This window comes from Eptesicus fuscus, chromosome 20 (assembly GCF_027574615.1).
Source record: "Eptesicus fuscus isolate TK198812 chromosome 20, DD_ASM_mEF_20220401, whole genome shotgun sequence".
NCBI lineage: Eukaryota > Metazoa > Chordata > Mammalia > Chiroptera > Vespertilionidae > Eptesicus > Eptesicus fuscus.
Window position 1 is genome coordinate 37656103 of NC_072492.1, and position 27531 is coordinate 37683633.

The 27531-nt window shown below is 58.4% G+C and overlaps 2 protein-coding genes across 8 annotated transcripts; one reads left to right on the forward strand and one right to left on the reverse strand.

Annotated features, from left to right (window-relative positions):
- Window positions 1-760: 760 nt before the first annotated feature.
- PLCD3 (phospholipase C delta 3) lies at window positions 761-19135 on the reverse strand. 2 transcript variants are annotated; one of them, XM_054709608.1, is made up of 16 exons: window positions 19088-19135; window positions 18083-18341; window positions 10059-10220; window positions 9742-9970; window positions 9256-9385; window positions 7647-7875; window positions 7169-7370; window positions 6872-7016; window positions 6049-6201; window positions 4813-4956; window positions 4567-4717; window positions 3640-3756; window positions 2101-2267; window positions 1807-1942; window positions 1540-1689; window positions 761-1367 (listed from the first exon to the last, which is right to left on the reverse strand). In XM_054709608.1, the coding sequence occupies exons 2-16, from the start codon at window positions 18225-18227 to the stop codon at window positions 1267-1269; spliced, it is 2361 nt and encodes a 786-aa protein (XP_054565583.1). In that variant the 5' UTR covers window positions 18228-18341; window positions 19088-19135; the 3' UTR covers window positions 761-1266. The 2 variants fall into 2 exon arrangements, with proteins under 2 accessions (XP_054565583.1, XP_054565584.1); XM_054709609.1 differs by lacking the exons at window positions 1540-1689; window positions 19088-19135 and having other exon boundaries at window positions 18083-18412.
- Window positions 19136-20778: 1643 nt separating this feature from the next.
- On the forward strand, window positions 20779-27398 carry ACBD4 (acyl-CoA binding domain containing 4). Of its 6 annotated transcripts, none has more exons than XM_028157076.2 (10): window positions 20779-20873; window positions 21244-21377; window positions 21641-21761; window positions 21832-21916; window positions 22192-22312; window positions 22551-22637; window positions 22960-23030; window positions 23120-23198; window positions 23904-24043; window positions 26669-27398. In XM_028157076.2, the coding sequence occupies exons 2-10, from the start codon at window positions 21287-21289 to the stop codon at window positions 26792-26794; spliced, it is 921 nt and encodes a 306-aa protein (XP_028012877.2). In that variant the 5' UTR covers window positions 20779-20873; window positions 21244-21286; the 3' UTR covers window positions 26795-27398. The 6 variants fall into 6 exon arrangements, with proteins under 6 accessions (XP_028012877.2, XP_028012878.2, XP_054565627.1 ...); XM_028157077.2 differs by having other exon boundaries at window positions 26672-27398; XM_054709652.1 differs by having other exon boundaries at window positions 23123-23198.
- The last annotated feature ends 133 nt before the right edge of the window (window positions 27399-27531 follow it).

The window sequence follows — 27531 nt, forward strand, 5'->3', positions numbered from 1 at the left end:
CGGCCCGATGCCACATCTTCCCTTCTGGGCCAGGGGTCTGAGCCACCAGGGGTGCTTTTAACCCTACAGGTCACCAGGCCCGCTGCCCACCTACTGAGCCAGCTTCTGAGGGGCCTTCCCCTCCCTGCTCTCTTCCTGTGGAGCTTCCCACGCATTCCCCGACCCATGCTCCTTCCGGGCCCCCATGGCTGGTGCCTCAGCCCTTCCCAGGGAACCTGGGCCCTGAGCTGCCTCCAGGGACTGCTCTCAGGCTCTGCCCTTGCTCCGTGTCAGTGCTGTTGCCTGAGTCCACATTTAACCCTAGAAGGCCACCTTTCGGACAGGTTTGCTCTGGACTCTGTCACCTGTTGCCTCTGCACACTCGCCTCGTGTCTCTAGCCCGGAGCAGCCGCTGCCTCCCGGCCTTCATCTACGTCTGGCTGCCGGTGGAAGGTGAGCCCCAAGTCTGGGATTTGTCTATGGAGCAGACAGAGGCCTTGAACCCCGCTGAGCCTGGAACGTGGGGGGTCTGTCTGGGGCCCCTCAGAGTCCAGTGCCCACCCCCTTTAGGGCCATAACAGTTCCGTTCTGGCAGAAGCTTATCCAGCTGCCTCCCCGTTCCAGGCCCCTCCGAGGTCGGTGGGGCAGCTTGTGATTGGTGTCCCCGAAGTCTTCGCCTGCAGCACCCCCTGGCAGTCAGACAGATCCAAGCCCTGCTGGGGAGAGCCCACGGGACTCGGCCCCCTCCCTCCTCACGGCCCCGGCCTCACGTGCTCGCGGGGGCAGTGATAAAGGCAGCTTGCTGCTTTATTTTTTAACGTAGTCTTGTTCTACTGCCCGCTCAGGGCTCTTCTATGAAACGAGCTAAAAACCTACTTCTCGGTCCCCAGGGCTCCCCACCTCAGCTCTCCCTGCTTTAACAAGGGAAGGGAGCTCAGGTTCAGAAGCTGGAGAAGAGCCCGGGAAACCCTGAGGAGGGAGTCTTGGGGGTGGGGGTGGGGGTGGCCAGGGCCTGGGTGGGTGCGGCTGTGGCTGGACTCCTTTCAGGGGCTGAGGCTCGTATGTCCTGCTCCCCAGGTCTCCTGGCAGTAGCAGACCTGGCTCTTGATAAACACAATGAAAGGTGGCCCGGCTCCTTGAGTCCTGGGCCATCTCAGGTGCAGGGAAAAGATAACCCCCTGTTCTCTAGGAGGCGCTGAGGCGGCCCTCGGCGCCAGGCCGGACGGGTTCACCACCGCCCTCCGCTCCAGAGGTCTCACCACCGCATGCAGCTGTATCCGCAGGGCGTCAGTCGGGCCCTCGGGAGTGCTGGACTCGGATGTGGACAAAGATCGTGGCTGGTGACAGCGAGGCCCCGTCCTTGGAAAGCAGGTGGATGTGGCGGTACCCTGTGGGGAGGGTGGCCAGGCATCAGATCTGCTGCCCATCACCCTGCCCACATCCCATCTCTGGGGGCTGGGCCCCGCTTGGGCCTCACTCAGGAAGGCGCTGAGGAAAGTCACGGCGCAGGTGAGCAGCGTCTGTGGGCCCGGCCCTCTCTCCCTTCCCATCGCCACCCACCTTGCTTCAGGCTGTTGAGAGGCAGTGTAAACTGGCCCACAAAGTCATTGGGGGACGTGGTGTCATAGTCTTCTACCACAAACCGGACCAGCACCAGCTCTGGAGCCCGCAGCTGGAACTGCAGGGTCTGCCCCCAGTGGGGGTTGAAGCCTAGGGCACAAACAGGCGTGGTGGTCGGAGCCAGCTGGCCTCTGCCCTGCACCTCCCTGCACCTCCCTGCACTCTGATGTCTGCCCCCCCCCCACCTCCACCAGCAGGCCCACCCACCATTGTTAAGCACGTAGTCGGTCTCCTTTCGAGCACAGTCCATGGGCACCCCGTGGATCTCAACACGCACCAGGGGGTCCACAATGGAGCTCGGCTTCTCAGCATTCAGCTTGGGCAGCTGCTGTGCTGTCAGCACCTGTGGGGGGTGAAGAGCTTCAGCCCGGCCCCCCTGGGGCCCTGCCTGCCCTGCCCACCACGCAGTCCCCAGCCTCCGCTCTCTTCCTCCACTTCAGGCGGGTGCCCTGGGACGAGCCAGCTCTGAGCCCAGGATAGGGCGTGGCCCAGGCTGCTAACCTGGATGGTGAGAGTAGTTCTGGGGGGTCCAGGGCTCTCGGGGTCAAAGTCTGTGTCAGGCTGCCGCAGGCAGGCAGGTTTCAGGACGTAGCCGCACTGCCCGTTGATGAGGAAGCGCCCAGCATTGAGGTCCATCTCATAGCCTGGTGTCTGGAAGTTCAGGGCCACTGTGGACACAGCGGGGTCAGGACGGGCTCTTAGTGGCCCTTTCTTAACCCTCAGTTTCAGGGGCCTCACTGCCCTCCCCCCCACCCCCCCGCCCCAGCCCTGTAGGCACAGGACTAGCTCCTCTCTAAGGGCCCAGATCCGGGTACTGCTGCTCTGTACCCACCGTGACTTGGTGGGGAGAAAAGAGGGTGTCATGGCAGCCATGTGATCTAGATTCTATTGTCACCTCGTCTCTCTTTTTTTTATTTTTATTTTTTTTATTGACTTCAGAGAGGAAGGGAGAGGGTAAGAGAGAGAGAAACATCAATGATGAGAGAGAATCATTGATCGGCTGCCTCCTGCACACCCCACACTGGGGATCAAGCCCGAAACCCGGCATGTGCCCTGACTGGGAATCAAACCGTGAGTGACCTCCTGGTTCAAAGGTCGACGCTCAACCACTGAGCCCCTCCAGCCAGGCCACCTGGTATCTCTTGAGGCTGGAAGGTGGGCTGCAGGGGGCATATTAGAGAAGCCTCCCCCTGCAGGGCCGGGCCTAGGCCAGAGCTGAGCCCTGAGGTTTCTTCTTCTTTTTTTTTTTTTTATATATTTTATTGATTTTTTACAGAGAGGAAGGGAGAGGGATAGAGAGCTAGAAATGTCGATGAGAGAGAAATATCGACCAGCTGCCTCCTGCACACCCCCTACTGGGGATGTGCCCGCAACCAAGGTACATGCCCTTGACCGGAATCGAACCTGGGACCTTTCAGTCCGCAGGCTGACGCTCTCTCCACTGAGCCAAACCGGTTTCGGCTGAGCCCTGAGGTTTCTACACCTGCCCCACGGCGACCACACTCCCCTCCCTGGGCAGGCTCAGCATGGGATTACCAGGGGTATGTGTGCACGTATGTGTCAAGGGGGCACATGGGCGTGGAGATTTCTAACTTCTACCTTCATAAAAAATGTGAGACTTTCACATTGTCGGGAACAAATGAGCCCAGCCAGTGTGGCTCAGCGGTTGAGTGTGGACCCAGGAGCCAAGAGGTCACTGGTTTGATTCCCAGTCAGGGCACATGCCTGGGCTGCTGGCTCCATCCCCAGTGTGGGGTGTGCAGGAGGCAGCTGATCAGATTCTCTCTTATCATTGATGTTTCTATCCCTCTCTCTTCCCTTCCTCTCTGAAACCAATAAAAATATATTTTAAAAAAGAACAAACAAGCCTGATTTGTTTTTCCTCACCCTGCTCAGATGTTTTTAATAAATGTTATTATCAACAAAACACTGTTTTCCACCTGGTAAGCTGTGTGGCCCCATCACTGCTGGGGCTACTACAACGCCCCAGAGGCCACCCCACCAAGCACCCGGCCCACTCCCAGCTCTGCAGCCACTCACCCAGCTGGCAGCCCGAGTTCCACATGTCCTGGGGGCTGTAGTTGGCCGAGTTCATCCGGAGCCCCAGTGGGTAGACACGGGTCAGCTGCCGGGTATTGTGCCTGACAAAGCTGTTCCCTGTGGGGGGTTGGGTGGTATGGTGACAAGCGCCTGGGGTATCCCTCACCTGGTGTCAGGGGCTGTAACCCCAACTCCAGGGACAGGCTGGGGACAGGGGCTGAATTTCCACTCCCACTTCCCCTGCCCCAGCTCCTCTTCTCTCTGACACAGTGGCTGTGGGAACCTCATGAGGAGGCTGCTGAAGTGCAGGAAGGGCAGGGACCGCTCCCACAGCCCTGCACTGCATCCCAGCCCCAAACCCCCACATTCCTGACTCAGCACCTGGAACACCTGGCCCCAGGCTGACGTCCTGTGTGTCATCCCTCGGCCCACACACCCCTCCAGCCACACCGGCTTCCTGGAGCCCTTCCTGTGTGCCATGCCTCCAGGCCCTGGTGCAACCTGCTCCTCCTGTCCGGACACCCCTCCCTTGTCGCCTGGCTGCCTCCTCCTCACCCGTCCACCCCGTGTCTTCTCAGGCCTCACCTGTTCAGCAATCTCTCCCTGATCTCACCCCCTTGTGCTGGGCTCCTCCAGCCTCAATCATGGCCCAGCTGATCACCTGCATCATAATTACCCAGCTCCGTCCGTCCCGTCACTAGGCTGTGCGCCCAGTGAGGGCAGAGCGCAGCCCCTTCTTCCCTGGGCCCTCTCCCTGCATGCCGGGCCTGGTGCCGGGCACTCATTCTCCGGGGTCTTCCTGACCTCTTTACCGCCCCCGAGAGCCCTGTCCATCTCCTTTCCAGACCAACTTCAGGAGGCTCCCCCAGGCTCCCACAGGCCCCCACTGGCCTCCTGCCCCCAGGTGCCAGCTATCCTGGCTCCTACCTGCCTCTCGAATGAGCTTCTTGGCCTTGCGCTCGCTGAGGGAGCTGACCTGGAAGGGCTGGGGTGGGACGGGGGCAGGGCGCAGGGTCCGAAGGCGCGTGGCACAGCAGTACACGGCCAGGGCCGACAGTTCCGGGGAGATCTGCTTGGCCTAGGTAGGAGATGAGCCTCAGAGGGTTCCTCTAGCCACAGCCCCCAGCTCCTCCCTTCCCTCCCTTCGCCACCTGCCCAGTCCACCCCACTCACCTGCCGCTTCTGCTCGGCGGCCTCCACCCTCTCTTCTTCCTCCTCCTCTTCATCATCCTCCTCCCGGTCCGACAAGATTCGACCATCCTCGTTCCGAGCAGCTAGCAGCTTCTTCCCCTTCACCAGCACCCGGCCCTTCAGCTGCTGTAGAGACAATACGGAAGGGTTAATTAAGCAGGTTGGTCAGTCATTCAACCACCACGGTGTGAGAGGCTGGCGGGGGGTGAGGAGAAGGAAAAGACACACAAAGATGAGTGGTTTCTAATAGGAAAACAAACAAACAGAGGAAATAAGCCAAGAGGTCATCAACAGGGGATTGGCTAATGAGGTCCCTCCAAACATCAGAATCCTACACGGCAGCCGTTAACATGAGGGAGGCAGCTCGGGATTGAAAGAGAAGCCGATCTCCAAAAAAGATCTCACCTGGAAGGAAGAAGCAGGTAGAACAGGAATCACAGGACCCTGGTGGTGTAACATTTGAAAGAGAAGGTAGCTATGGGGAGGGTCTATATGCATGAGGAAACTGCTGAAGGTGGTTCCTTTGTGTGCAATAGGACGGGTGAGCCCCAGTGGGGAAAAACCCATTTTCAATTGAATACACTTGTGCACAGTTCAGTGTTTGTTTACCGTATGCATGTTATTTTCATGCTAATAAAAGATCAAGTTACACACACACCAGGGTGAGTCAACATATTTGGCATATTTGGGACAGGGAGTAGGAGGAGAGATTTCCTCAAGGAGCCAGAGAAGAGGACATGTCCTGAGGGTTTGGAATGAAAGGAGGCAGGACCACCTCTGGCCAGAAGGCGGGGCCGGTTTCTAAGGCCCCAGGAAGAGGCAGTTGAAGCTGCAGGAGAATCATAAGCAGGTGGCGCTGGGCAAGCAGATGGCTGGGAAGGGAGCTCCAGGTGGAGACGATGTCAACCAAGGCCTTCAAGGTGGGAACGGCTGAGCTCACAGGGATTCTGTGGGCAGGGAGGCAGCGCAGGGAGGTCAGGGCCAGGTCACGGAAGGCTTTCAATGCCAGGAGAGAGGGTGGGTGGGTCTAGTCAAAGATGGACAGCAGGAGACTGATAAGGCCACTGGGTGGCAGATGTCAGATGAAGGCAGGAGCAGGGGAAGGTTAAGGCAGAGAGAGGTGAGGGGCCCTGAACGGGGAAGTGGCATGAGCAGGGGTGGATGGCGGAGCCCAGACAGACCCTTCCCCCACCCAAGCGGAGGCTCCGGGAGCCTCACCTCTGGGGATGGCAGCTCTTCAGGGTTCTGGGAGTCCAGTGCCTGCGTCACCAGCATGTCCCCCAGGATGGTGCGGAGGTGGCAGGCCATGACAGCCTGCTGTTCCAACCCACAGTGGTTCTCAAGGGACAGGATGACAGGGTATGGGGACAGCTGTAGGGGGAGAGGCAACAGCTCAGAGTCACTCACCCCTTCTTCCCTCCTCCCATCCCAACCAGAACCCCTACCACATGCAGCCCCAGCTCCTTCAGGACAGGCAGGCCAAACCAGGGCTCTGGAAAACCCACCGGGGGTGGGGGGAGACTGAGTCAGTGGGATGTGGGACACAGGCTGGGAGGGGCAGGCAGTCTGTACATGGAGGGACAGAGGTCAGACATGGGGCCTCGGGAAGGGGTGGACTGTCTGGGAGGCCGAGGGCAGCTGCAGGGATGGTTTTCTTTTATAAATGCTCTTTATATGTTAATGACGTTGACCATGTCATTAGTATGCAAACTCCCCCTCCCCCTTCGTCATGTGTTGGTGGTAAGATCTGTGTAGCTTGACTGAAATTGCAGTTTTATGTAGACACTATAGTATGCCTAGCTTCTCTCTCTCTGTGGCTTACTCTTTGGCAACAATAATTAAAATGTCCTTCCCTCCCGCAAAGTTTTCTTCTGGGAATTCTGAGATTGTAATACGTTTACTAAATATGAGGGTGGGAGAAGGAAGCCCCTCCCTCAGCTTCATTCTACCCCCCTGGCCGGCTGTCCCAGCAGCACCTGGGCAGGGAGGGACTCTCTGGGCAGGGGTTTCTTTCGGAAGGACTGAGCGGGGCTGGGCTCACCGTGAAGGCGTGGTCACGCACGGCCTGGACCACATCTCGGAAAAGGATCTTGGAGGTGAGCGTGTGACCATGGTAGATGACGGGCTCCCCTCCCGGCCCCTCCCAGCAGTCCAGCTCCACACAGCGGCACCCCTGGGCGAAGGCTCTGTGGACAGACAGGCCCGGTGTCATGTGGGTGCACAGATCAGGGAAACAGACGGGGGGGCCCCAGGAAGCCCACCGTGGGAGTTGAGCCCCATTTCCCCACCAAACGGGGCTCCCAGAAGTGTTCACTGCCGCCCTCCCTCCACCAGGTACCTAACGTAGGCCTCAGTGCTGCTGAGCCCCCCAATCTGGGAGTCGGTGAGGTAGGTGTTGTGGGAGGAGGAGATGAAATAGCGGGCGAGGGGCTGGTCCATGTCCTGGAACATGCACGTGTGGGCCGGGTTCAGGGCATCGCCCTCTGGTGACAACAGGTACATCATGAAGCCATCCAGTGTCATCAGCTCGTGCTGCTTGGCTGCAGGGAGGGGCAGAAGACAGCATCAGGCCACAGAGGGGACCCCCCTGTCCAGCCCCAAATGCTCCCAAAGCTTAGTACTGGTGAGCTACCGACTGCATTCTACAAAGTTGTGCCATTTGCCATTTCATCTTCAGCCAAACCCTACGAGGAAGGTACATTACTATGGCACTTTACAGACGTGGCAAGAGCAGAGCCCACTTATCTGGGAACCCAGATCTATCCGACACCACGCCCCGGGCTGTGTCGACCCCACCCCCTCTGTTAGACCCCCACCTGTCTCATTGAGCTCATAGGTCTGGATGAGCTGCTGGGCGTGGGCCAGCGTGGCACTGTCCTCGCCCTGGTCCTCCAGGAACTCCAGCAGCTCGGGCGCGCTCAGTACGCGGTCCTCGCCCGAGTACCGATGGAAGATCTCCTCCAACTCCGGCCGTTTCAGCAGTCGCCGCAGAAACTCCTCAATCTCAGTCCCCTCCAGCCGCTCATTGTTGGAGTGGTCACACTCCTAGAGAGCAGAGGGAGAAACTCAGAAGAGGGGACACCTGGGGAAGCCGGCCTGCACTGACACACCCATCATCTACCAAAGCAACCGTCTCCCGTCCACAGGCAGAGACACAGAGCTAGTGAGCTCCAGGGGTAGCCTGCAGGGCTGATGCTCAGGAAGATCTCTCCGGTTCAGTGCCTGTCACTCGGGACCATGACCTGCCCTAAGAATCAAGGGGCAGGTCATGGTGAGGCAGCATCGGTTTGGCTCAGTGGATAGAGCGTCGGCCTGCAGACTCAAGGGTCCCAGGTTCGATTCCGGTCAAGGGCATGTACCTTGGTTGTGGGCACATACCCAGTAGGGGGTGTGCAGGAGGCAGCTGATCAGTGTTTCTCTCTCATCGATGTTTCTAACTCTCTATCCCGCTCCCTTCCTCTCTGTAAAAAATCAATAAAACATATTTTAAATAAATAAATAAATAAAAGAATCAAGATGGGGAGGAGCCCTGTTGGTGTGGCTCAGAGGTGGAGGTTCGACCTATGAACCAGGAGGTCTAAGTTCAGGGCACATGCCCCGGTTGCAGACTCAATCCCCACTAGGGGGCATGCAGGAGGCGGGCGATCAATGAGTCTCATCATTGATGTTTCTATTTCTCTCCTCTCCCTTCCTCTTTGAAATCAATAAAAATATATATTTTAGAAAAGTAAAAGATGTGGGAGGAAACCAGTGTCCCTGGGGCAGGACTGGGCTCCTGTGCTACAATCCCCCTCCCACTCATTACCATCCTCAGATTCCCACGCTCACACCCACGGCCAGTGAGCAGCAAAGAACTGAGGATCCACAGGGAGCTGTCGGGCCAGGGGCACAGGCGCCGTGGTCCCGTCTTTCAGTGTCACAGGCTGGACGCTTCGTCAGCATCCACACAGGGGTCTGCCGTGTGCTCTGACGGCCGTGGATGCAGAGCCCAACCCCGTGCGCCCCTGTCTGTGCTCCCCCGGGTGTGGAGGTGCCACCCGTGCCACAGTGGAGGAGGGTGAGCACGTGTGCCCGTGAGCCGACTCCTCCCTTTGCTCCTGTGTGCAAACCACCCAGGTCACCTGGGCAAAGGGTTTTAATTTTAAAGAAATGAAAACTACAGCTCCGCTGCTCACTTGGGAGTGGTGGGAAGGCCCAGTCCTCCCTACCCCTGGGGTCTGCCTGAGGGGGAGGAGGGACGCCCTGGGCCAGCACTCCCATCCCGGCCCCACAGCCTCGGGGGAGGGTAAGAAGGTAAGGAGACCCAGGTGTGGCCTTTCTGCTGCAGGAGGCCCGATGGCCACAACAGCTGGATGGAAAGGAAAACGGACGACTGTAATGGCCAGGGGAGGACAGGGCAGAGGTCAGAGAGGTGGCAGTGCCCACCTTGAAGAGGCGGTAGGCGTACATGTCATTCATGTCCACGTTGACCATTCGGAGCAGGCTCTTGATCTCCTTGAAGCTCATCTTACTGTCCTGGTTGGAGTCCGCCCGGTGCAGATAGGAGTGGATCCAGGTGTGGGTGCTCAGGAAATACCAGCAACAGGTTGGGCACCACCCCCCTACCTCCACCACCCCCGCTGGCAGGAAACTGACAGGTTTGTCACCATCACCTGGCCTGGGGGCTCCCCAGTGGCCTGTGGGCTCCCTGAGCACAGCAGCGGGCTGTCCTCCATGGGACTGGGCTCCCCAGAGCCAGGAGGCCATGTCCCCACCCTCAGTTTTTAAGACAAGGGGCTAGGGGCTCCGGTTCAGACTGTGGACCCCGGAAGGACAGGGCCACCTCCCCCGAGCCTGGGGTTCTCCTGGCCCGCCTCCTTCCACCCCCACCCCACCCCACCCCCCCCCACATCAGCCCCCGGGGCAGGATATTGGTCGAGGCGCTCGCGCTGGCTCATGGCCTCCAGGCGCGCGCGCAGCTTGGCCAAGCCGCGCACCCAGCGCTGCGCCTCCTCGGCTGTGGGTGCCGCCAGGTCCAGGTTCTTGCGGCGGCCCTTGAAGGCGATGGTGAGGCAGCGCGCCGGCGCGAAGGCTCCCCCGAAGCGCCGCAGGCCCTCGGACTGATGGCCCTCGCGGACCGCCTCGATGTGCTGCACGAAGACTGCGGAGGGATGCCCACGCGGCCGGGTCAGCCCGGCCCACGCTCTGTCCCCGCCCCCCCCCCCCCCCCGCCCGCCCCCCCAACTCACAGATATGCTGCGACGGGGCGTGCGGGAAGCGCCGCTGGAACCACACCGTCAGGCCGTCCTCCTGCAGCCGGTACAGCCGCTCCTTCTGCCACGTCCGCGAGCGGATCTTGCAGAGCCGGGAGCCCCGGAGCATGGCGCGCACGTCCTCATCCTCCGTCAGGCCTGCAGCGCGGGAGGCCGGGTGCACTAGAGCCGCGCCCCACCAGCACCTCCTTCCTCCCTTCTCCCGGCGAGAGCTGTGGCCTCCCCCTCTGAGCCTCTTCAAACCCACACAGGCCTCTCTGCGCAGCGGAACATGCCCCCAGTACTGGGTTTGACTGGAGGCTTGGGGTGCCTCCCCCAGGTCCCCCTGCGAGGTGTGCCCGGAACAGGCCCTTCCTCCCGCCAAGCAGTGGTCTCTGGGGGTCCCGGAGCAGAACAACCCCTCAGGCCTCACTGTCACCCTTCGGGCCACTCTCCTCCGTCAGGCCCTCCAGCTTCAAGCCCAGAACCTGTCACCTACAGCCTTCTCCCTTATTTGAAACCCTGACCATCAAGAAAGTCGTCTCACTATCTAACCTAAATCTCTCTTGCTGCAACCCAAGCTCCTCACCTCTGCTTTTCCAAAGACAAGGAGGCCAGCAGAGGCCGCTCTGGCTTTAGGGTCACCGATGGAAGCCTCCAGGACCCGCCTTGGCTAACCAGAGGCTGATCTCCAGGCATCCTATGTGTGCTCTGGTGAGGCCCCGCTGAAAACACGGTCTCCTGTGAGATCTGGCATTTGCCCAGCACTATGACAACCCCATGTCACCCCTCAGCCCACAGGTCCTCTCCTGGTGTCCACCTTCCCTATAAATGTTAGGGGCAAAAATAGAATACTGGGGACTAGCTGTGGTTGTGGGAAATAGTCATCACGCCCTGTTAACGAGACTGCCTTGTTCTGGTTAAAGGACATTCTAACCTGGCTGGGAGTTGTACACCCCCACCCCCAGCCCCGGAACCTGGGAGTCAACCTTGGACCTGGGAGTCAACCTTGGAATGGAGTCCATTCTCATTCAAGAACTGCCTGTTACCATGCCAAGATTAACAACCTTGTTACCCAAATAATGGAGTCCCACCCCAGACTGATAGCCGACTTCCCCACGCCTGGAATCCCGGCTTCTCCATGTAATCTTTGTCCTCCTACCCAACGTAAACAGCTGGCTTATGGGAGGGGGGGTTGCAGAGCAATGTTTGTGGGTGACCTGCTGCTCCCGAATATTGTCGGCGTTATCGGAATAAACGCTCGTATGTGATTCAACCCTGTCCCTGCTGAATTGGCTCAAGTAGTGACAGGCAGCCTGGACCCCTTGGTTGTCCGGTTTGATTAAAACAAAATGCGTACAAAGCACCTACTGCACACACTCCCGCCCTGCTCGTGTCTTAACACACAAGGAAACAAGCTTCAGACACTGGCCAGAATTCTTTTTTTGTTTTTTTTCCACTGGCCGGAAATCTAAGGAAGTGGTGGAAATATTTGCCCTTGGCTATGAACTGAACCTTTCAGCTCCCCTTCTCCTCCTCCTTCCCCCGCCCCCACCAATACCTGGGCACAGGAGGGAGGCGAGAGCAGAATTTAATTAATTAGTTGTTTATTTTATATTCAACTTATTTTAACTCAAGGAAAGTTCACGCATTTCTCTAAGCCTCCTGGTCTCCGTGCATAAAATGGACATCTCAGTGGGACCTGCTAACAATCCAAACTTCAGTCAAGACGCTGCCCGTCCTGGTGGGCCACACCCTGCTTGGATTTGCCTCCACAGGGGTCGAAACCAAAGGTTTGAGAGCCGGGGGACAATAGCAGGGGTGGGAGCTGGACAAACAGCAGGGCCCCGCCCTTTGGAAAGGAGGGGGCCAGCCAGAGGTGGATGACAGCCCAGTTTCCAGGGAACCGGAATCTGGATTTGTATGTGAATCCTCCAGACTTTTCAATGTTGGCAACTAAAGCAAACAAACAAAAACCCCAAAATACTACTCTGTGGGCCAAAGGACTGCGGGCTTCTCTTCCTCCCTTTATTTTATTTAACAAGCCCCCCAAACCGGGTTCGGGGGTGGGCTTTGTGGCCCCAAGGCCCCTGCTTGCCCACCTGCAAACTCTGACCTAAGGAATCGAGTCTAAGTCTCCGGGCTTTCCTCTCTCAGTCTCTCCTGGAGCCTCTGTGCTCTCCTCCTTCCTCTTCCTCCTTCCAGAACCCTTCAAGGTCCCGCTCAGACATGACCTCCTCTGGAAATAATTTGCCCTCAAATGGGAGTTCTCCCTCCCTGACCACCAACAGCACTTTTTACTTTAATTAAAACAAACAAACATCCCACCTACGTTGTCATTTCGGTGGACTTGAATAAACCTAAGGGCAGGGATGAGACCAGTCTCCTAACCTCGGTGCTTGTCCTAGAGCCAGATTTGCAGGCAGTTTTCTGAAAGGGGAGGCAGATGGACAGACAGCTCTACCTCCAGCCCTGCCTCTTCTATCCCGAGGTCAGAGCAGAGGCCTTGTGGGTCTGGGTGTCTCAGTCCTGGCTGGGCTTCAGTATCACCTGCGGGAGGTTGCAAAACCCATGGCCCAGAGATTCTCATCAAGCAAGTGTAGGCTGGAGCTAGGCATCTGTGTATTTAAAAACCTACCCTGTGACTTTGAGGGCAACTGTGATTGAGAATCAGGATGTCGGGGGCAGGAGGAGAAGTCTGCCATCCTTGGGAGGCTAAGGTCCCCCCTGAGGCCAGCCCTGTGGCCCTAATGGCTCCGCGGTGTTTCTCAGGGTTTAGACGGTGGCCCTCTGGAAGGGGCAGTGCCCACTTGGTGCCCCCTCGCCTGGAAGGAGAGGTGAAAGGAAGCATATGCCAGGCCAAGAGACTCACCAGACCCTCTGACACCCTATTCCCTTATCTGGGCAACCGATGAATTCTCTCATCCTGAGAAACAACGGGGTAGGCACAGGGCAGTCAGGGAACCTGCAGGGCCACCACCACTAAGCCCACCCCTCCTCCCCCTGCTCCTGCATTCCCACCACTACCAGACTCTGCAGCTGCGGCCACCCCCCCTGATCTGGCCAGCCCGCTGATGCCAAGTCCATAGTTGGGGGGTGTGGTGGGAGGAGGGGGATAGTGAATGACTAAGGCCGGAAGTGGAGGTGAGTCACGCAGGGCCTGCTTTGTCCAGTCTTCTGCAAACAGGACATGGAGACAGACAGCCTGGACTCTTGACCAGCCTCCCACTGGGACAGGTTCCCATGCGGAGGGGGCCCCTGCTCCTGGCCCTCATCCCCAGCTCCCCACGAACCTGTTGTGGGAAGGGGTGACATTCCAGTCTGTCCACCCAACTGGTACTGGTCCCTGGGTCACACTATCCCCCAGCCACACACCCAGTGGAAAAGCCAAAAAGAATGAGGGACCAGGGCCAGGCTGGGCCGGGGCTGAGTCCTTGGGTGGATGCCTCTATTTCCCCATTGCTGAACCCTGGGGTAGTGAGGGGTCTAGGGTGTCAGACAGGAGGGGCAGGACCAACAGAAGTAAAGGGGTGAGATCAGGAGGCGTCCCCAGGCCCTGGGCAGAGATGCTGGGAGGAGCCTGGCTCTCTGTCCAGCTACCCAGTCAACATTCATAGGTCCGGCCAAGCCCAAACCTACAGATGTTTCACCCACCACATTCCCACCTGCTCGGAGCAGGTGCACAAGCTGCCTGCCTCCTGCAGTTTTGGTGGTTCTCTATCTATCCACTCTGCCTTCAAGCTGAGCCGGGCAGCACCGAGCTACCTCGACTGAGCAGGTAGGGGAATAATCACGAAACAATAGCAGTGAAAACGAGGACAGACAGTAGCCAAAAGGTGGGAAGGACCCAGGTGGCCGTTGACAGATTCATAGATAAGCTGTGTGGTCATGGGCATGCAGACAGAAGGGTAAGACGCAGAGAGCAGGGTGTGTGACAGGAGTGCTAGGTCTCCAGTGAGGGTGTGTGTAGGTGTGTAGGTGGTGTGTACATACAGGGTGTGTGCACTGGTGTGTGTGTGTAGGGGGAGGGGGTTGATTGGGGTTGGTGGGAGGGTGGAAGGTGGATCAGCTTGGGGAGGAAAATAGGCCACGTGTGTGTGTGTGTGTGTGTGTGTGTGTGTGTGTGTACGCCAGTGCACACTCAGGAGGGGCACATGGGGCTCCAGAGGAATGTGAGACACGCAGGGAACAGCGACAGCCGACAGCTCCATGCCAATGGGGGAGGGGCCGGAAGGGCAGCCTTTCCTGGTGGCTGGGGTCCTGAGGCTCTGGGAGGGGACACACACCTGGCAAGGGTTCCCAAACCCCTTCCCACCTGAATCCTCCAGCCAGCAGGCAGCCCCCCAGCACCCCAAAGTCCAAACATGTCCCCCTTGTCCCCACTGGCTGCCACACCCAGGGCTGGAGCCCAGCAGAGCCCAGAGCCAGAGTCCATAACATTCCTTGGAGAATCAACAAAGTCAGGAAAGGCAGGAGTGCTTCCCCTGCCCCTGGGCGGGACCCGTGAGGTGAGGGTGGCAGCACCCTTCCCGGCGGGGCCAGAACAGCATGAAGCCTGTGCAAGGGCAGAGGTTGTGGGAGGTCACTCCCAGAGCTGACGGAGGAGAAGAGGGGGGCACAAGGCATAGCAGCCAGCCCCCCAGTCCTGCCTGGCATGCTCCTGCTTAGCCAGGAGGGCTGCCCTGCCCTCCCCACCACCAGGCCAGGCACCTGCCAGCGCCGGGGGCCGCTCTGAAGACCCCCACCCAGGGCAGCCCCACTCACCCCGCAGGGGACATCCTGGGCAGGCCATCGGCAGAGCCCTCTTGCCCTGTGGCACTTGGTGGTGTGTGCAGGCAGAGGAGGGCAGGGAGGAGGATTCTGCCCACTCAGTGCTCTGCTCACTGGGCGGATTAGGGACAGGGTGGAGCATTAAAGGCACAGAGTCAGACAGGGGCTCTGGGGAGACAGGGTTGTCAGATAAAATTCAGGATGCCCAGTTAAATTTGAAATCCAAATAAACAACAATTCATCTGGCCAACTGATACTAAAATATCATTTGTTGTTTCTATGAAACTCACATTTCACCGGGCACCCTGTATTTTCTTTGGTGAGCCTGTGAGGGCGCCCCTGGAAACTGGCAGGGCCCTGAGAGGGAAAGTCACTCATTCCCTGAGCTCCGAGTTCGGACTGAGCCAGGCTGCCAGCACATCCTCGCTTTGAAACTCCTGAACCTCAGTTTCCTCATTTGCAAGATGAGGCTCATAGTACCGTGGGCCTCATATGATTGTGAGCATTAAACGAGCTATGCGAAATGCCCGGGCATAGTGTTATCAAGGTGTTAATTAGCATTCATTCACTCTGGCAACCAAGATCCATCATTAAAAACCGGCCTTTGGCAGCAGGCAGGCAGAGGCTGTGTGGCCTTGGGCGGGTGACTTCCCCCGCTCCCCCTGGAGTTTCTCATCTGTGATGTGAGGACAGCCGCACCTTCGCCTCAGCAGCTCCGGGGATTAAGTAGGATCTGGGCTGATGCAGGCTCAGCCCGGTGACGGCCCATCAGGTGCTCACTGGGCTCCTCTTCTCACTCTTCAACTATTCCCTGGCTTCCTGCAGGCAGGCCGAGCCAGCAGCCACCCTGGGGCAGGGACGGGAGAGGGACCCCGGGCTTCACAAATGACTCCCATTCAGCGTGGGTGGCTGTTCTCTCTCCTCTCCCTCGTCCTGGCCCCCCTCCCCGACCTTGGGCCCCTCTGAGCCTTTGACTTCTGAGCCACTCCCTGCTCTAGTCTCTCTCTGGACCTGATCTAAAATAAAACCTGTTCTCTGTTAACATAAGGGGTGTGGCCATGGCCTAGAAGGCCATCTCAGGACGACCCTGAGGGTGCTGACAGCCTGAGGGGCTAGACCCCGTGACACCTGGGTTTCTTCTCCACCCCGTCCCTGGACTCTGAGGCCTGGGGAAGGGGCGTTCCCCACACACTGGGCATTCCTCCCCGCAGCTGCTCAGCAGGACAAGGCAGTGGTGAGGAGGAAGGGCAGCCAGATGACATTCTGACACCCACATGGTTCCTGACAGTGTCGCTGTGACCGAGCGCCCGTGCAGCCTTACTCAGCCTGGGCTCAGCTGCAGTTATCTGTCCACAAGCGCCTGCCACTAGCCTGTGCACTCCCTGAGGGTAAGACACGGAGTGATTCGTCTCCAGAGCCCGGGCCCCGCACACAGATCGCGCTGAGCCAACGTGTGTGGAATGAAGAGGCAGGCAGGTGTGCAGGACACCACCTCTGCTTCCCACCGCACCCAGAACCCCTGGGAGTGGCTGACTCCTCTGGCTGTCTCAGTGGCACCTCAACTCCCACAGCGCTCCCCCTCCCCCCAAAACATCACAGCGCCTTAGCCCAGAGAAGGACACTGTCACCACCAGGGACACCTTTCCAATCTCACCGACTGCAGAGTCCAGCCCCATCACTGCCCTAGGAGGTTCTGGAATCCATCTCTACTACCGCAGCCCAGGTCTGTCTGCCCAAGTGACCCCGCAGCCTCCCTCCTGTGAGTCTCCCTGTTTCACCCCTCCCTTCATCCAACCCAACCCTACTTGGCACAACTCCTGCCCTCCAGAGAAAGTCCCGAACTCAAGGAGGGGCCTTGAAGACCTGGCCCTGCCTGCCTCTTCCCCTTTGGCCCTCGCTGGTTGCCCAGCATCTCATTGGTCCCCTCCCTTTCTAGTCCTGCTTCTTTGCTTCACGTCTGACCTCCTTCCCGATGCTCAGCTCTCTAAGGGCCAGGACGGTGACTGTCCTATGCGTTGCTGGATTCCCAGGACACAGCACGCTACAGGCACTCGATGAATGTTTGTTGAATGCACGCGTGATTGATGGAGGGAGGGCAGAGATCATGTTTTCTGTCTGCATAAGGAGGATGCCAGGCATGTTGCTCAGAACATAGTGCTCAGTAAATCCAGGTCAAATGAGTGAGCGGAGGTAGAAGTAAGAACAAGGCGGGTAGAGAACAGTGGCAAAGAGAAAGCAAGACTGGCAACTGGGACCCGGAATTCTGCTCCAAGATTCACACAGGTCTCCTGGGCAGCCCCGTCCTTCTGTTCCCTCAACCCCGCACCCGCTCCCTCCATCACTAACTGTTCCACTAACAGCGGTTCCGAAGATACACCAGTTCACAGTACTTCACATTTTACAAGATTCTTCCATACGTACAGCCCTGTTTTTCAAGCCACTCAACCGCCTCGTCAGTCCTACTTTGCCCAGACTCGGAGGGTAGCCGTGGCAATGCGGTGAAGCACAGCCTGCATGCCAACCTTTGCCTTTTTACCACCTGTGTGGTCACAGACAAATGCCTTGACTTTCCAAACCTGCGACACGGGGATTGTACCATCTACCTGTCAGGAGGTGAAGACGGATGACACCACACAGGTAACTTCCCTGGGCTGCCTGTCTCTCAGAGAAGCTTAAGAAGTCACAGTTCCATCCCCTTCCCCCAGGGATTCCCCCCCAATCTGAGGTGGGAATTCTGGCTTTCTGACACTGAAGACAAAGTTCTCACCAGTGCGACAGTCCCACCAGAGTCCAGCCCCCCGCGGGGGCTGCTAGCCTGGGGGGAGGGGGGGGCGGGGGGGGGCTGGCCTGCGAGGCCGGTGTCTTCCACACTCTCAGACCCCGCTAAGGGCTGCCAAGAACCCGGGGTGCCCTGAAAGGCACGGGGTGTAGGAAAGGTGGGTGAAGGACGCCCCAAGCCTGTCTCCCACGCCCCTCTCGGTATTCTTAGGGGACCCCCCGCCTCCATCCACACCCCTCGCCCGAACTCCCACTCCAGCACGCCCCGCGGGCGCCTCCTGGTGGGAAACAAAGACCGTCCTGGGCGCCCAGCTCGGCCCGGGGGCCTCGGGTGACCGCAGGTGCGACCCCAGGCTGGGCCGGTGCCGGCATCCACACCTCGCCATGCTCTCCCCGCAGCCGGGGGAGCCCCCCCCCCCCGCACGGTTCCCAGAAGACCCCGGCCCACCCGCACGGCCCCGCCGGCCACTGACCCATCTTCTTCAGCGCCCGCAGCCCGGGCCTCCGGGGGCCGCCGTCCTGGAGAGCGGGCGGGAGCGGGGACGCGACCGGCGCCGCGACCTGGGCCGGCACCGGGGGCTCCCGGCGCCGGCGGCTCCTCCAGCGGCCACACAGCATGCCTCGGGCGGGGGCCGGGGCCGGGCCCGGTCTGCGCGCGGGGACAGGCAGCGGGGGCGCCGCTCTGGCCCGGCCCCGGCTCTGCGCGGCCGCCAGCGAAGAAACTTAGCGGCGCTGGGAGGGAGTCGGAGGAGGGAGTGAGTCGGGAGGAGGGAGTGTGGGGAGGAGGGAGAGGAAGGGAAGAGGCTCAGGGAAGGAGGGACTCGGGAAGGAGGGACGCGGGGGCGGGGGCGGGGCCGAGGACCGCGCAGGGAGGCGCGAGGCGCGGGCGGAGGGGGTGGCGACTCCCGGAGGGGGGGTGGGCCCGCCCCGAAGTGTGGGGAGGGGGCCGGTCCGAGCCCCGCCCTTCGCCCCCTGTCCGTGAGTCCCCATTCGCCAGACGGTCCCGGATCCCCGCCTCGCCCGTAACCTGAGCCTCCAGGAGGGGCGAGGGCTGCCCCGGCGCAAACGCCTTTCCCGGGACCCCGCACTCAGGCCGGGCTCGGGACCCCTCTCCTCCCGCTCCTTCCCCAGTGCCCCCGGGAGGCTTCAGAGGAGAGCCAGACAGGGCGGGGTCTGCAGGGGCTCCTCCCGGGCCGAGGGTGCTGGGCCCCTTCAAGCCGGCAGGGCCCTGGGAGCTGAGCGGGTGGCAGGGCAGCCCGAAGCCGGGGAGCGGGGCAGCGGGAAGGGGCGGGTGGAGGGGAAGGCTCTTGCTGTGACCTCACGGGGGTCACCCTCCCCGCACCCGGCCCGTGGGGACCCCTCAGGTGTAGAAGTCTCGAAGCTGACAGGTCTGGAGAGGAGGGGGTGGCTCCGAGACTGCAGTTGCCGGCAAAACCTAGGTTCTGGGGTTCGCGGCTTGGACGGGTTGGCGCCCTCACCTGCCGGATCGTCCCGGCACGGCCCCGGCGCGCTGCGTACACGTCGGTGACATCAACCCGGGAGTGAGCGTGGAGTGCGGTCCTGGTGTCATGTGTTGCACTCACTCTACATACAACCACCTGCACGTGTGTTCCTGGAGAGGGGGAGGGACAGGTGACGGCGTGTGCGAGCACGGTGTGTGCTTCCGGTGCCCTGGGTGGGGGCGAGGAGCTGGGCGCACACCGCCCCCGGCCGCGGCCCCTAGCGGGCCCGCAGGACCCAGATGTGCCAACTGCTTGCCCCGGGCTCTCCCCGGTTCTCAGACATCCTCCACTCTGAGGTTCCTCGTTCTGGGCGGGGTCCTCACCCTTTCTGGATATTCCACCCGTTTCTGGATGTTTTTCTGAATGTCACGTCTTCACTTCTGCACTTGTTTTTTTTTCACTTCTGCACTTTTGATCCTGCAATTTCTTCCTCATTCTTCTCCTGGCTTACCATCCTTTTTAAAATTTGATTTGAGGGAGAGAGAGAGAGAAATTATTTATGCAATCACTGGTTGATTGTTTTTTAATCCTCACCGGAGGATATTTTTTCCATTGACTTTTTGTGCGAGTGGGAGAGAGAGAGAGAAGAGAAATATCGACCTGAGAAAGACACATTGACTGGTTACCTCCCCAACGTGCCCAACCGGGCTGGGGACCAAACCTGCAACCGAGGTACCTGCCTGCCCTTTACTGAGAATCGAACCTGCGACCCTTCTGTCCGCGGGCCAACGCTCTAACCACTGAGCAAAACCAGCCAGGTCCATTGGTTAATTCTTACCTGCGCGCTGACGGAATTGGCGTATGGGGAGGAAGCTCTAACCAACTGAGCAGCCCGGCCAGGGCTCCTGGTTTAGTCCTAAACCTTCCGCAACTCAGTTCCGATGCCCCTCCTCCAGAACACCGCACACCGCACCCCAGGACATGACTCCCTGTTTTATTATTTTTTAAAATGTTTGTATTGCCCTGACCGGTGTGACTCAGTGGGTAGAGCGTCGGCCTGCGGACGGAAGGGTCCCGGGTTCGATTCCGGTCAAGGGCATGTACCTTGGTTGCGGGCACATCCCCAGTAGGGAGTGTGCAGGAGGCAGCTGATCGATGTTTCTCTCTCATCGATGTTTCTATCTCTCTATCCCTCTCCCTTCCTCTCTGTAAAAAAAAAAAAAAAAAATGTTTGTATTGATTTTAGAAAGAGGGGAATAGTGAAGGAGAGAAACATCAACAAGGATCGGTTGCCTCGCTTACGCACCCTGACTGGAACTGAACCCACAACCTGAGCATGTGCCCTGACCAGGAATCCAACCGGCAACCTTTCGGTGCACGGGAGGCCGCTCGACCAACTGAGCCACACGGGCCAGGGCATGACTCCCTGTTTTATCTGCAGTGACTGTCAGGTGTCTGAAGGGACTTGGGTTGAGCTGACAGACGCTGGTTTCCACCAGGGGGCGAGAGTGCTCCGTGCTATTTTACTATGTCCACCAGGAGGCGCTTCCGCCCGTCTCTGGCAGTCCAGGGTAGAGAAGCCGACCCCCGGATTCACCCCTCCTGATTGGGAGAGGCGCAGCTTATTTGCATACTCTTGAAAGGGATGCGCTGAGTGGCTAGAGTGTAGAAGCCAAATTTGAAACGGGCTCTCTCATTGGCTCAAATGCCACATCGCTCAGCGTCTCCATTCGGGCCCGACGGGGCCGGGAGGTCAGTAGGAAGCCTTCGGCTAGTGGCGAGAGAGGACCCAGGTGTCCGGCCGGGCAGGGGTCTCCGCAGGGTGAGTGTCAGGCTGCCGGGCCGGGGTGCGGGGGCCCGGATGGGAGGACTGTTCGCCCGCCTGACGCCTCTGGGCTTGCCCATTCGCCTGCCTGGGAGTTGTAGATGCGCATCTAGAGGGGTACTGCGACCCTAACCACCTGCCTCTCCACCCACCCCCCGCGGTCCTCTCCACCCACCCCAGCCGCACCCACACTGCTTGGGTAGGAAAAGGACTCTCTTCAGCCACAGCTTCTGACCTCCTCGGGTATCTCACTCAGGTCTCTAAAGAGCTTAGTTTGCCCCTCTGGAAAGTGAACCAGAGTGGTTTGTGGAGGTCTGTGCTGGGGTGGACCCTGGAGGCCTGCTCACACGGAGGCTTGTTTTTGCAGAGTTGCGCAAAAGTAGGGTCCCCAGGGCTCAGAGCAGCTGGAGATGGGTACCGAGAAAGAAATCCCGGAACCGGACTGCCAGAAACAGTTCCAGGCCGCAGTCAGAGTCATTCAGAACCTGCCCAAGAACAACAGTGAGTGAGGGCGGGGGACCTGCATTTGGGGGTCAAGACGGCCGGGGTCTGCCTCCCTGGAGACTCTCTGATCCCTTTAGTTTTTGCAGACAAGTCTCTGCCTGGGTCACCCGATGGGTCCCCTCTACCTCCTGCCCCTGGTAGACCCCTCACCATCTCTGCCTTCTCCTAGGGTAGCCCCCTTCCTCCCCCCTCCCCCCACCTCCATCCTCCTGGAGCTGGAGGGTGATGCTCTGCTCTCCAATCCCCAACGTCCTGCCCAGGTTATTACCGCCCCTCCTATGAAGAGATGCTTCGATTCTACAGCTACTACAAGCAGGCTACCATGGGGCCCTGCCTGGTTCCCCGGCCTGGGTTCTGGGACCCCATTGGACGATATAAGTGGTGAGCTCCCCACCGGCTGGGCAAACAAGCCTCCGTTGTCAACTAGCCTCTCACAACTCTCTGCCCCCAGGGATGCCTGGAACAGCCTGGGCAAGATGAGTAGGGAGGAGGCCATGTTTGCCTACATCACTGAGATGAAGGTGGTGGCACAGAAGGTAGGGATAGGCTGTGGGCTCCTCTCTGTCCCCAAGCTCCCAGCCAGGTGGCCTGCCCCCCACCCTTCCATTGTTGCCCCCATTTATATTTCCTGCCCGTTGACACCCCATGGGAATGACCACCTTCATGCTGTTCCCCCAACCTTGTCTTGGTCTGACTAGGCACAAGGTGGAGGGTATGACAACAGGAGCAGCGGGGAGGGCCCAGCGCAAAGGGATAGGGGGGCAGAGATGGAAGGGGCCAGCTATTCCCCAATAAACCTTATCCCCTACAGGTGATCGACACAGTGCCCCTGGGTGAGGTGGCAGACGACATGTTTGGTTACTTTGAGCCCCTGTACCAGGTGATCCCTGACATGCCGAGACCCCCGGAAACCTTTCTGCAAAGGGTCACAGGTCAGGCCCCCCAGGATGGGAGCTCTGCAGGTGCTGAGTCAACTGTCAGGTTCAGGCTGAGGGAGCTGCTCGTTGGAGGGGGCCTCAGGGGTAGAGGGCTCCAGGTGATGTCCCTGTAAGGACCCCAACTACTGCCCCGATGGGGTGGGTCTCAGGCAGAGTCTGCGGCTCATGGGGAACAGAGGCCTGACCTCACTGGGAGGCACCAGCCCCACCCCTGGGTGCTATGTCTCTGCAGGTCTTGAAGAGCAGGTACTGAATGGAGATACTGGGACTACCCCAGAGTCTCCCTGCCTTCCCAAGGAACCAGCACCCCCAAGCCCAGGTCAGTGGTTGGGCAGGAGGGGCAGAGGCCAAATACAGGCCAGGGTTGGGGGAGACCTCCTGGTGTGGTGAGGGGGAGAAGGCTGGATGCCCTGCTGTGCCTGTCAGACCTCATGCCCGCAGATAGACACCTGCTCTGCTCCAGGGGAAGCCAGGAGGAGGTTCTGAGACTTTTGTTCTAGGACCTCACTCCTGGGACCCATCTGTGCCTCTTGTGGCAGTATCTCTGTTGTCCCCTGAACAGGTGCCTCCACCCAGTTCTGCACCCCTCCCCTCCCTCCATAGCCTTCCTCTGGTCACTAACCTACCTACACCCTCCCCAGAGTCTCAGCCACCCAGGGACCCGGACCCCGAGGTTTTCTGTGATTCCCTGGAGCAGCTGGAGCCTGAGCTGGTGAGATAACCCCTGTATCTTCCCGCTCCCTCCCCGCTGTGCCCTGGCTGCTCCCACTGCTCCCTTTGGACCTTGTGGCTTTGCCCCAGCAGGTTTGGGCAGAGCAGAAGGGCGCACCTGGAGGAGAGCCTGACACCAGAAACCGCCCTGTGCCCCCAACAGGGAAAGGTGAGTGAATCACTGCTTGACCCTTAACCCCCTCTGCCTTCCCCATGGTTCTAACGCCAAAGCTTTTCCTTGGCTGCCCTCTTAGGGCAGAGATGAAAGTCTAGTTATGGCAACTGGAGAGAGCAGCCTCTGCCCAGGAAGGGTTGCCAAACGGCCGGACACTGGATGGGCAAAGTCCTTGCCTGGCCTTCTCTCCCTGAAGGCCATCAGGAGCCATCAGGCACTGAGGAAGGGTAGCTGGGGCAGGGAGTGCTGGCCCCCCACATGGCTGCAGCTTCGTGGCGTTGGGAGTCAGACTCTCTCTCTTTCGGGGCCTCCCATTTGGGACTTTCTAAAGACAATAATGAGTGCTGCCCTGTCCCCTTCCATAACGTTCAGAGTGCCATGTCCCATAAAGGGCACTTTCATAAATATCATCTCCTTTATTCCTCTGAGCCAGCAGCCCCTGAGGGAGATGGTATCTTCTCCTAATTTTCAGATGATAACCTGAGGCTCAGAGAAGTTAGTGACTTGCCCAAAGTCACACAGCTACACCTGGTAGCCTGTTACTCAGCCAATGTGGATGGACTTTACAAGAGTCACACTTGGTACAAGGAATTGTGCCCTACTCTTACTTTTTCCTGGACCTGCCCCAGCCTGCCCACACCCTGCCCCTGGCTTGAGTTGCCTCCTGAGTCCTCTTCCCTCTGTGTCCGTTTTCCACAGAGGGGTTCAGAGGCAGCCTGCCGGGGCCCCAGGAATTGGACTCGTGGCTGGTGGGGACAGTTCGAGCACTGCAGGAGAGCATGCGGGATGTCCAGGGGAGACTGCAAAGCCTGGAGAGCATGCCTGCCCCCTGCAAGGAGGTGAGCCCCCAAGGCCGAGGGCAGGATTGGGGCAGAACTCTGAAGGTCTCTGTCCTAGGCTCTCCATCCAGCCACTTCTTTGTCCCCACATCTCTACCTGCCCACACCTTTGCCTGCTCCAGAGACTGGTGTGATTCACATCACAAGCAGGGAATCCGACGTGCTTCCTCTTGTCCTGCCCTTACCTCCTTTTACTTGAAGAGACACTGAGCAGGAGGACTTATTCCAACAGTTGGAAGGGCCAGGATGTGTCTGCTCTTTGCATTGGGGCTGGGGGTCTGTTGTTCCCCAGTTAGACTTCTGTTCCCAGATTTAGGGTTTACTTCCAACCAATTCAGCCCTTGCATTCCTCACTCCCCCCTGGACTCCAAGATCTGCTTGCCCCTTACACCTCAGCTTCTGCCATTTCTGGAGCCCTTCTATGTGCCAAATACCATTAGTTGCATTATCTCAATCCACAGAACAACCCTATGAAATAGGTTTTCATTTCCCTGTTACAGATGAGGAAACTAAGGCTCTGAGAGGTTGAGTAACACAGCCTGGAAGACTCTCCCAGAGCTGCTGTGAGGATTAGATAATACTTGTAGTTACTTCCCCTGAGCTCAGCACACACCACGACCTCCTGGAATGGAGTTCATTGTTATTAGTATTATTATTAAGTGATGGAGCTGGGAGTGACCCTAGCTCTGCCTGCCTCCAGAGCTGGCACCCACCATTAACTCTGAGTGGGTCTGTTCTTGAGAAGCCTGGGATGGTGGGGGCAGGTGAGGGCTGAGTTGCTGGATGTGGGCAGTCATTTGGGTGACCCCTAATCCCCTTGGCACAGTGAGTATCAACCAGGGTGGCAGGAATTGCCTCACATTCACAGTGGCTAACATTTCAACACCATCCCCACCACCCTCCGAGGCTTTTTATATTTTGTTTGCCTTTGACTAATTTTACATGCTAAAGAGTTTGAAGATTTCCACCCTGAAATACTTGGGTTTGCATCTCTAAAAACAAGAACATTCTATTACCTAATTTTATCACACTCAATAATTCCTTCATATCATCAGATGGCCAATACAAATTCAAATCTCTCCAGTTGTCCCCAAATTGCCTTTTCCAGCTGCTCTATCCGGCCAGCCCAGGAGTACAGGCGGCATCTAGTTCCTCTGTCCTTTTAAGACTTTTTAACCCAGACCAGTCCCTTTTTCTTGCTACTAACTTGCTAATGAGACTCAGCCAGTGGCCCTGTAGAAATGTTCCACGTTTTGGGTCTATCTGCATCCTGGTAGGTGGTTTACATGACCAGGTTTCATCAGAGGTGATGTCCTTCACATCAGGGAGCACGTATCCATGTCCGCCGTTAATGATCCTAACATGGACCACGAGCATGGGTAAAGGGGTCCCAACATTGTAAAGTCAGCTTTTTCTCTTGGAGCCAGCGAATGTCCAGTGCTCTGTCCACCCCGTTTGTCACACAGGTTTTGACAACAATTGATAATCCTTGCCTGAATCTATAATTTATTTAGTAGCTGCAAAAAAGGCTTACTTTTAAATTATATTATTCCTTTAAAATAAGCTCTTACTTTTCTGTAGTTTCCTTGATCATCTAGGATTTCCCTGAAATACAGTGCCTTATGAAAAGGCAGCATATGAGCTTATTCTCTTTATTACTATTTTTTTTAAATCCTCACCCAAGGATATTTTTCCATTGATTTTTAGAGAGAGTGGGAGAGGGAAAAACAGAAAAATATCCATGTGAGAGAAACACATCAATTGGTTGCCTCCTGCATGTGTCCTGACCAGGGCCTGGGAGGAGCCTGCAATCGAGGTCCGTGCCCTTGACCAGAATCGAACCCAGGACCCTTTGATCCGAAGGCCAATGCTCTATCCACTGAGCAAACTGGCTAGGGCTAATAATATTTTTAAAGTAAGGAATTTATTTAAGAACCTCCTCAATGGTGACAAATTTCCAGCTTTCTCTTTGAGTATCAGTGTGGACTCGTGGATTTTAAAGATTCAATATTTCAATCAACTGCAATCCTTTTTAATGCTCAGATCGTCACAACTTTGGTCAGTGGAGACCCTTTCAAGTTGGGACCTATCATGACCTCATTAACCCTTAATAGCTTCCTTGCTTTCTGGCACCAGGTGTCCCACATTCACCTCTACCTTTCCTGCCCCAGACCTGGAACCGGCCACTTCTCCAAGGAGTCCTGGCTCCTTTCAGCAAAAAATATTTAGAGATTAAAATCTGAGCAGTCTGGGGTCCTCATTTGAAATATGTGGCACAGCCTTTACACCACGAGGGCCTTAAGGCCACACCAGCAGGGCCATTGCTTCGTGGCCCAGAGGAAACGGCAAGAAGCCAGTCCCTCCACCTGGCAGCCCCTCCACCTGGCAGCCCTCTTGGCATCAGGACTGCCCAGGGAGGAGGATGTGGAAGTGAGTTGGAGCGCGTCTGTCAGGGACACACTAGGGTCCCTTCCCTTCCAGTGGTGCAGATGTGGGGGTAGGGCCTCTCTGCTCCCCTCTCTGAATTAGAAACTCCTCCTGAGTTCTGGAGCAGGTTCCTGAGGAGGGCCGGCTGTGCTGAGGCTGGGCTGGCCCCTGACTCCCTCCCTCCCTCCTTCTTGGCAGCAGCGGCCCCCATCCCGAGCTCGGCCTTGGCCCCTCAGGCTCTCCGGCCCTACGCTGCTCTTCTTCCTCCTGTGGCCCTTCATTGTCCAGTGGCTCGTCAGGCAGTTTCGGACCCTGAAGAGGTGATTCTCAGTGGAGGAGTCTGCAGCCAACGGAGGAGGCTGTGTGCCCCCAGTCCTGCTGTGCCCGGAGCCTTCCTAGGGTTTAAGAGAAGAGCACTAACCCCACCCACCACCACTAACAACCAGTGTTTGCCTCGGCACCCCTCCCCCAATGGGGAGCACGGCAAATGAGACCCCTCCTTTCCCAGCAGCTTCACGGGGATGCTTCGTCCACCTCCCACCCCTCGAACCACCCCCGGTTTCCTGGGAAGGTTGCAGTTGCAGTGCACGTCCCGGGTTTGGGGTTGGCCGGTGACTCGGGGCGGGGCTGCCGAGTCTCCGCTTCGGCCCTCCCCAAGCCCTGGGTCACCTGACTTCTCCCCAACCCAGCCTCTCCCCGAGGAGGCTCAGCTGTCGGGCAGGTTGGGACCGGGGCCGGGGCCGGGGATTGGTTGGCTGGGAGGCTTCGGGAGGGAGGCCCCGCCAAGTTGGGGGCCGGCGGAGAGCAGGCCCCCGGGAGGGGCGAGAGCTGCGTTTGCTAGCCTTCCCCTCCCCACGCACACTCAGGTCGTCTTCACCGAAGATCCACTTACAAATGAATGTTTCACTAAATAAAATAAAACAATCTTTTGCCATCTACGAAGTGAGGCCGAAATCGAGTCCCGAGCGCCGGAGGCACAGTCCCTCCCCTCCTCCCCCACCCACGTCCCTTAGGCAACCCGAGGCCACTGGGTGCTGTTCCCGAGGAAGGTGGTCCCTGCT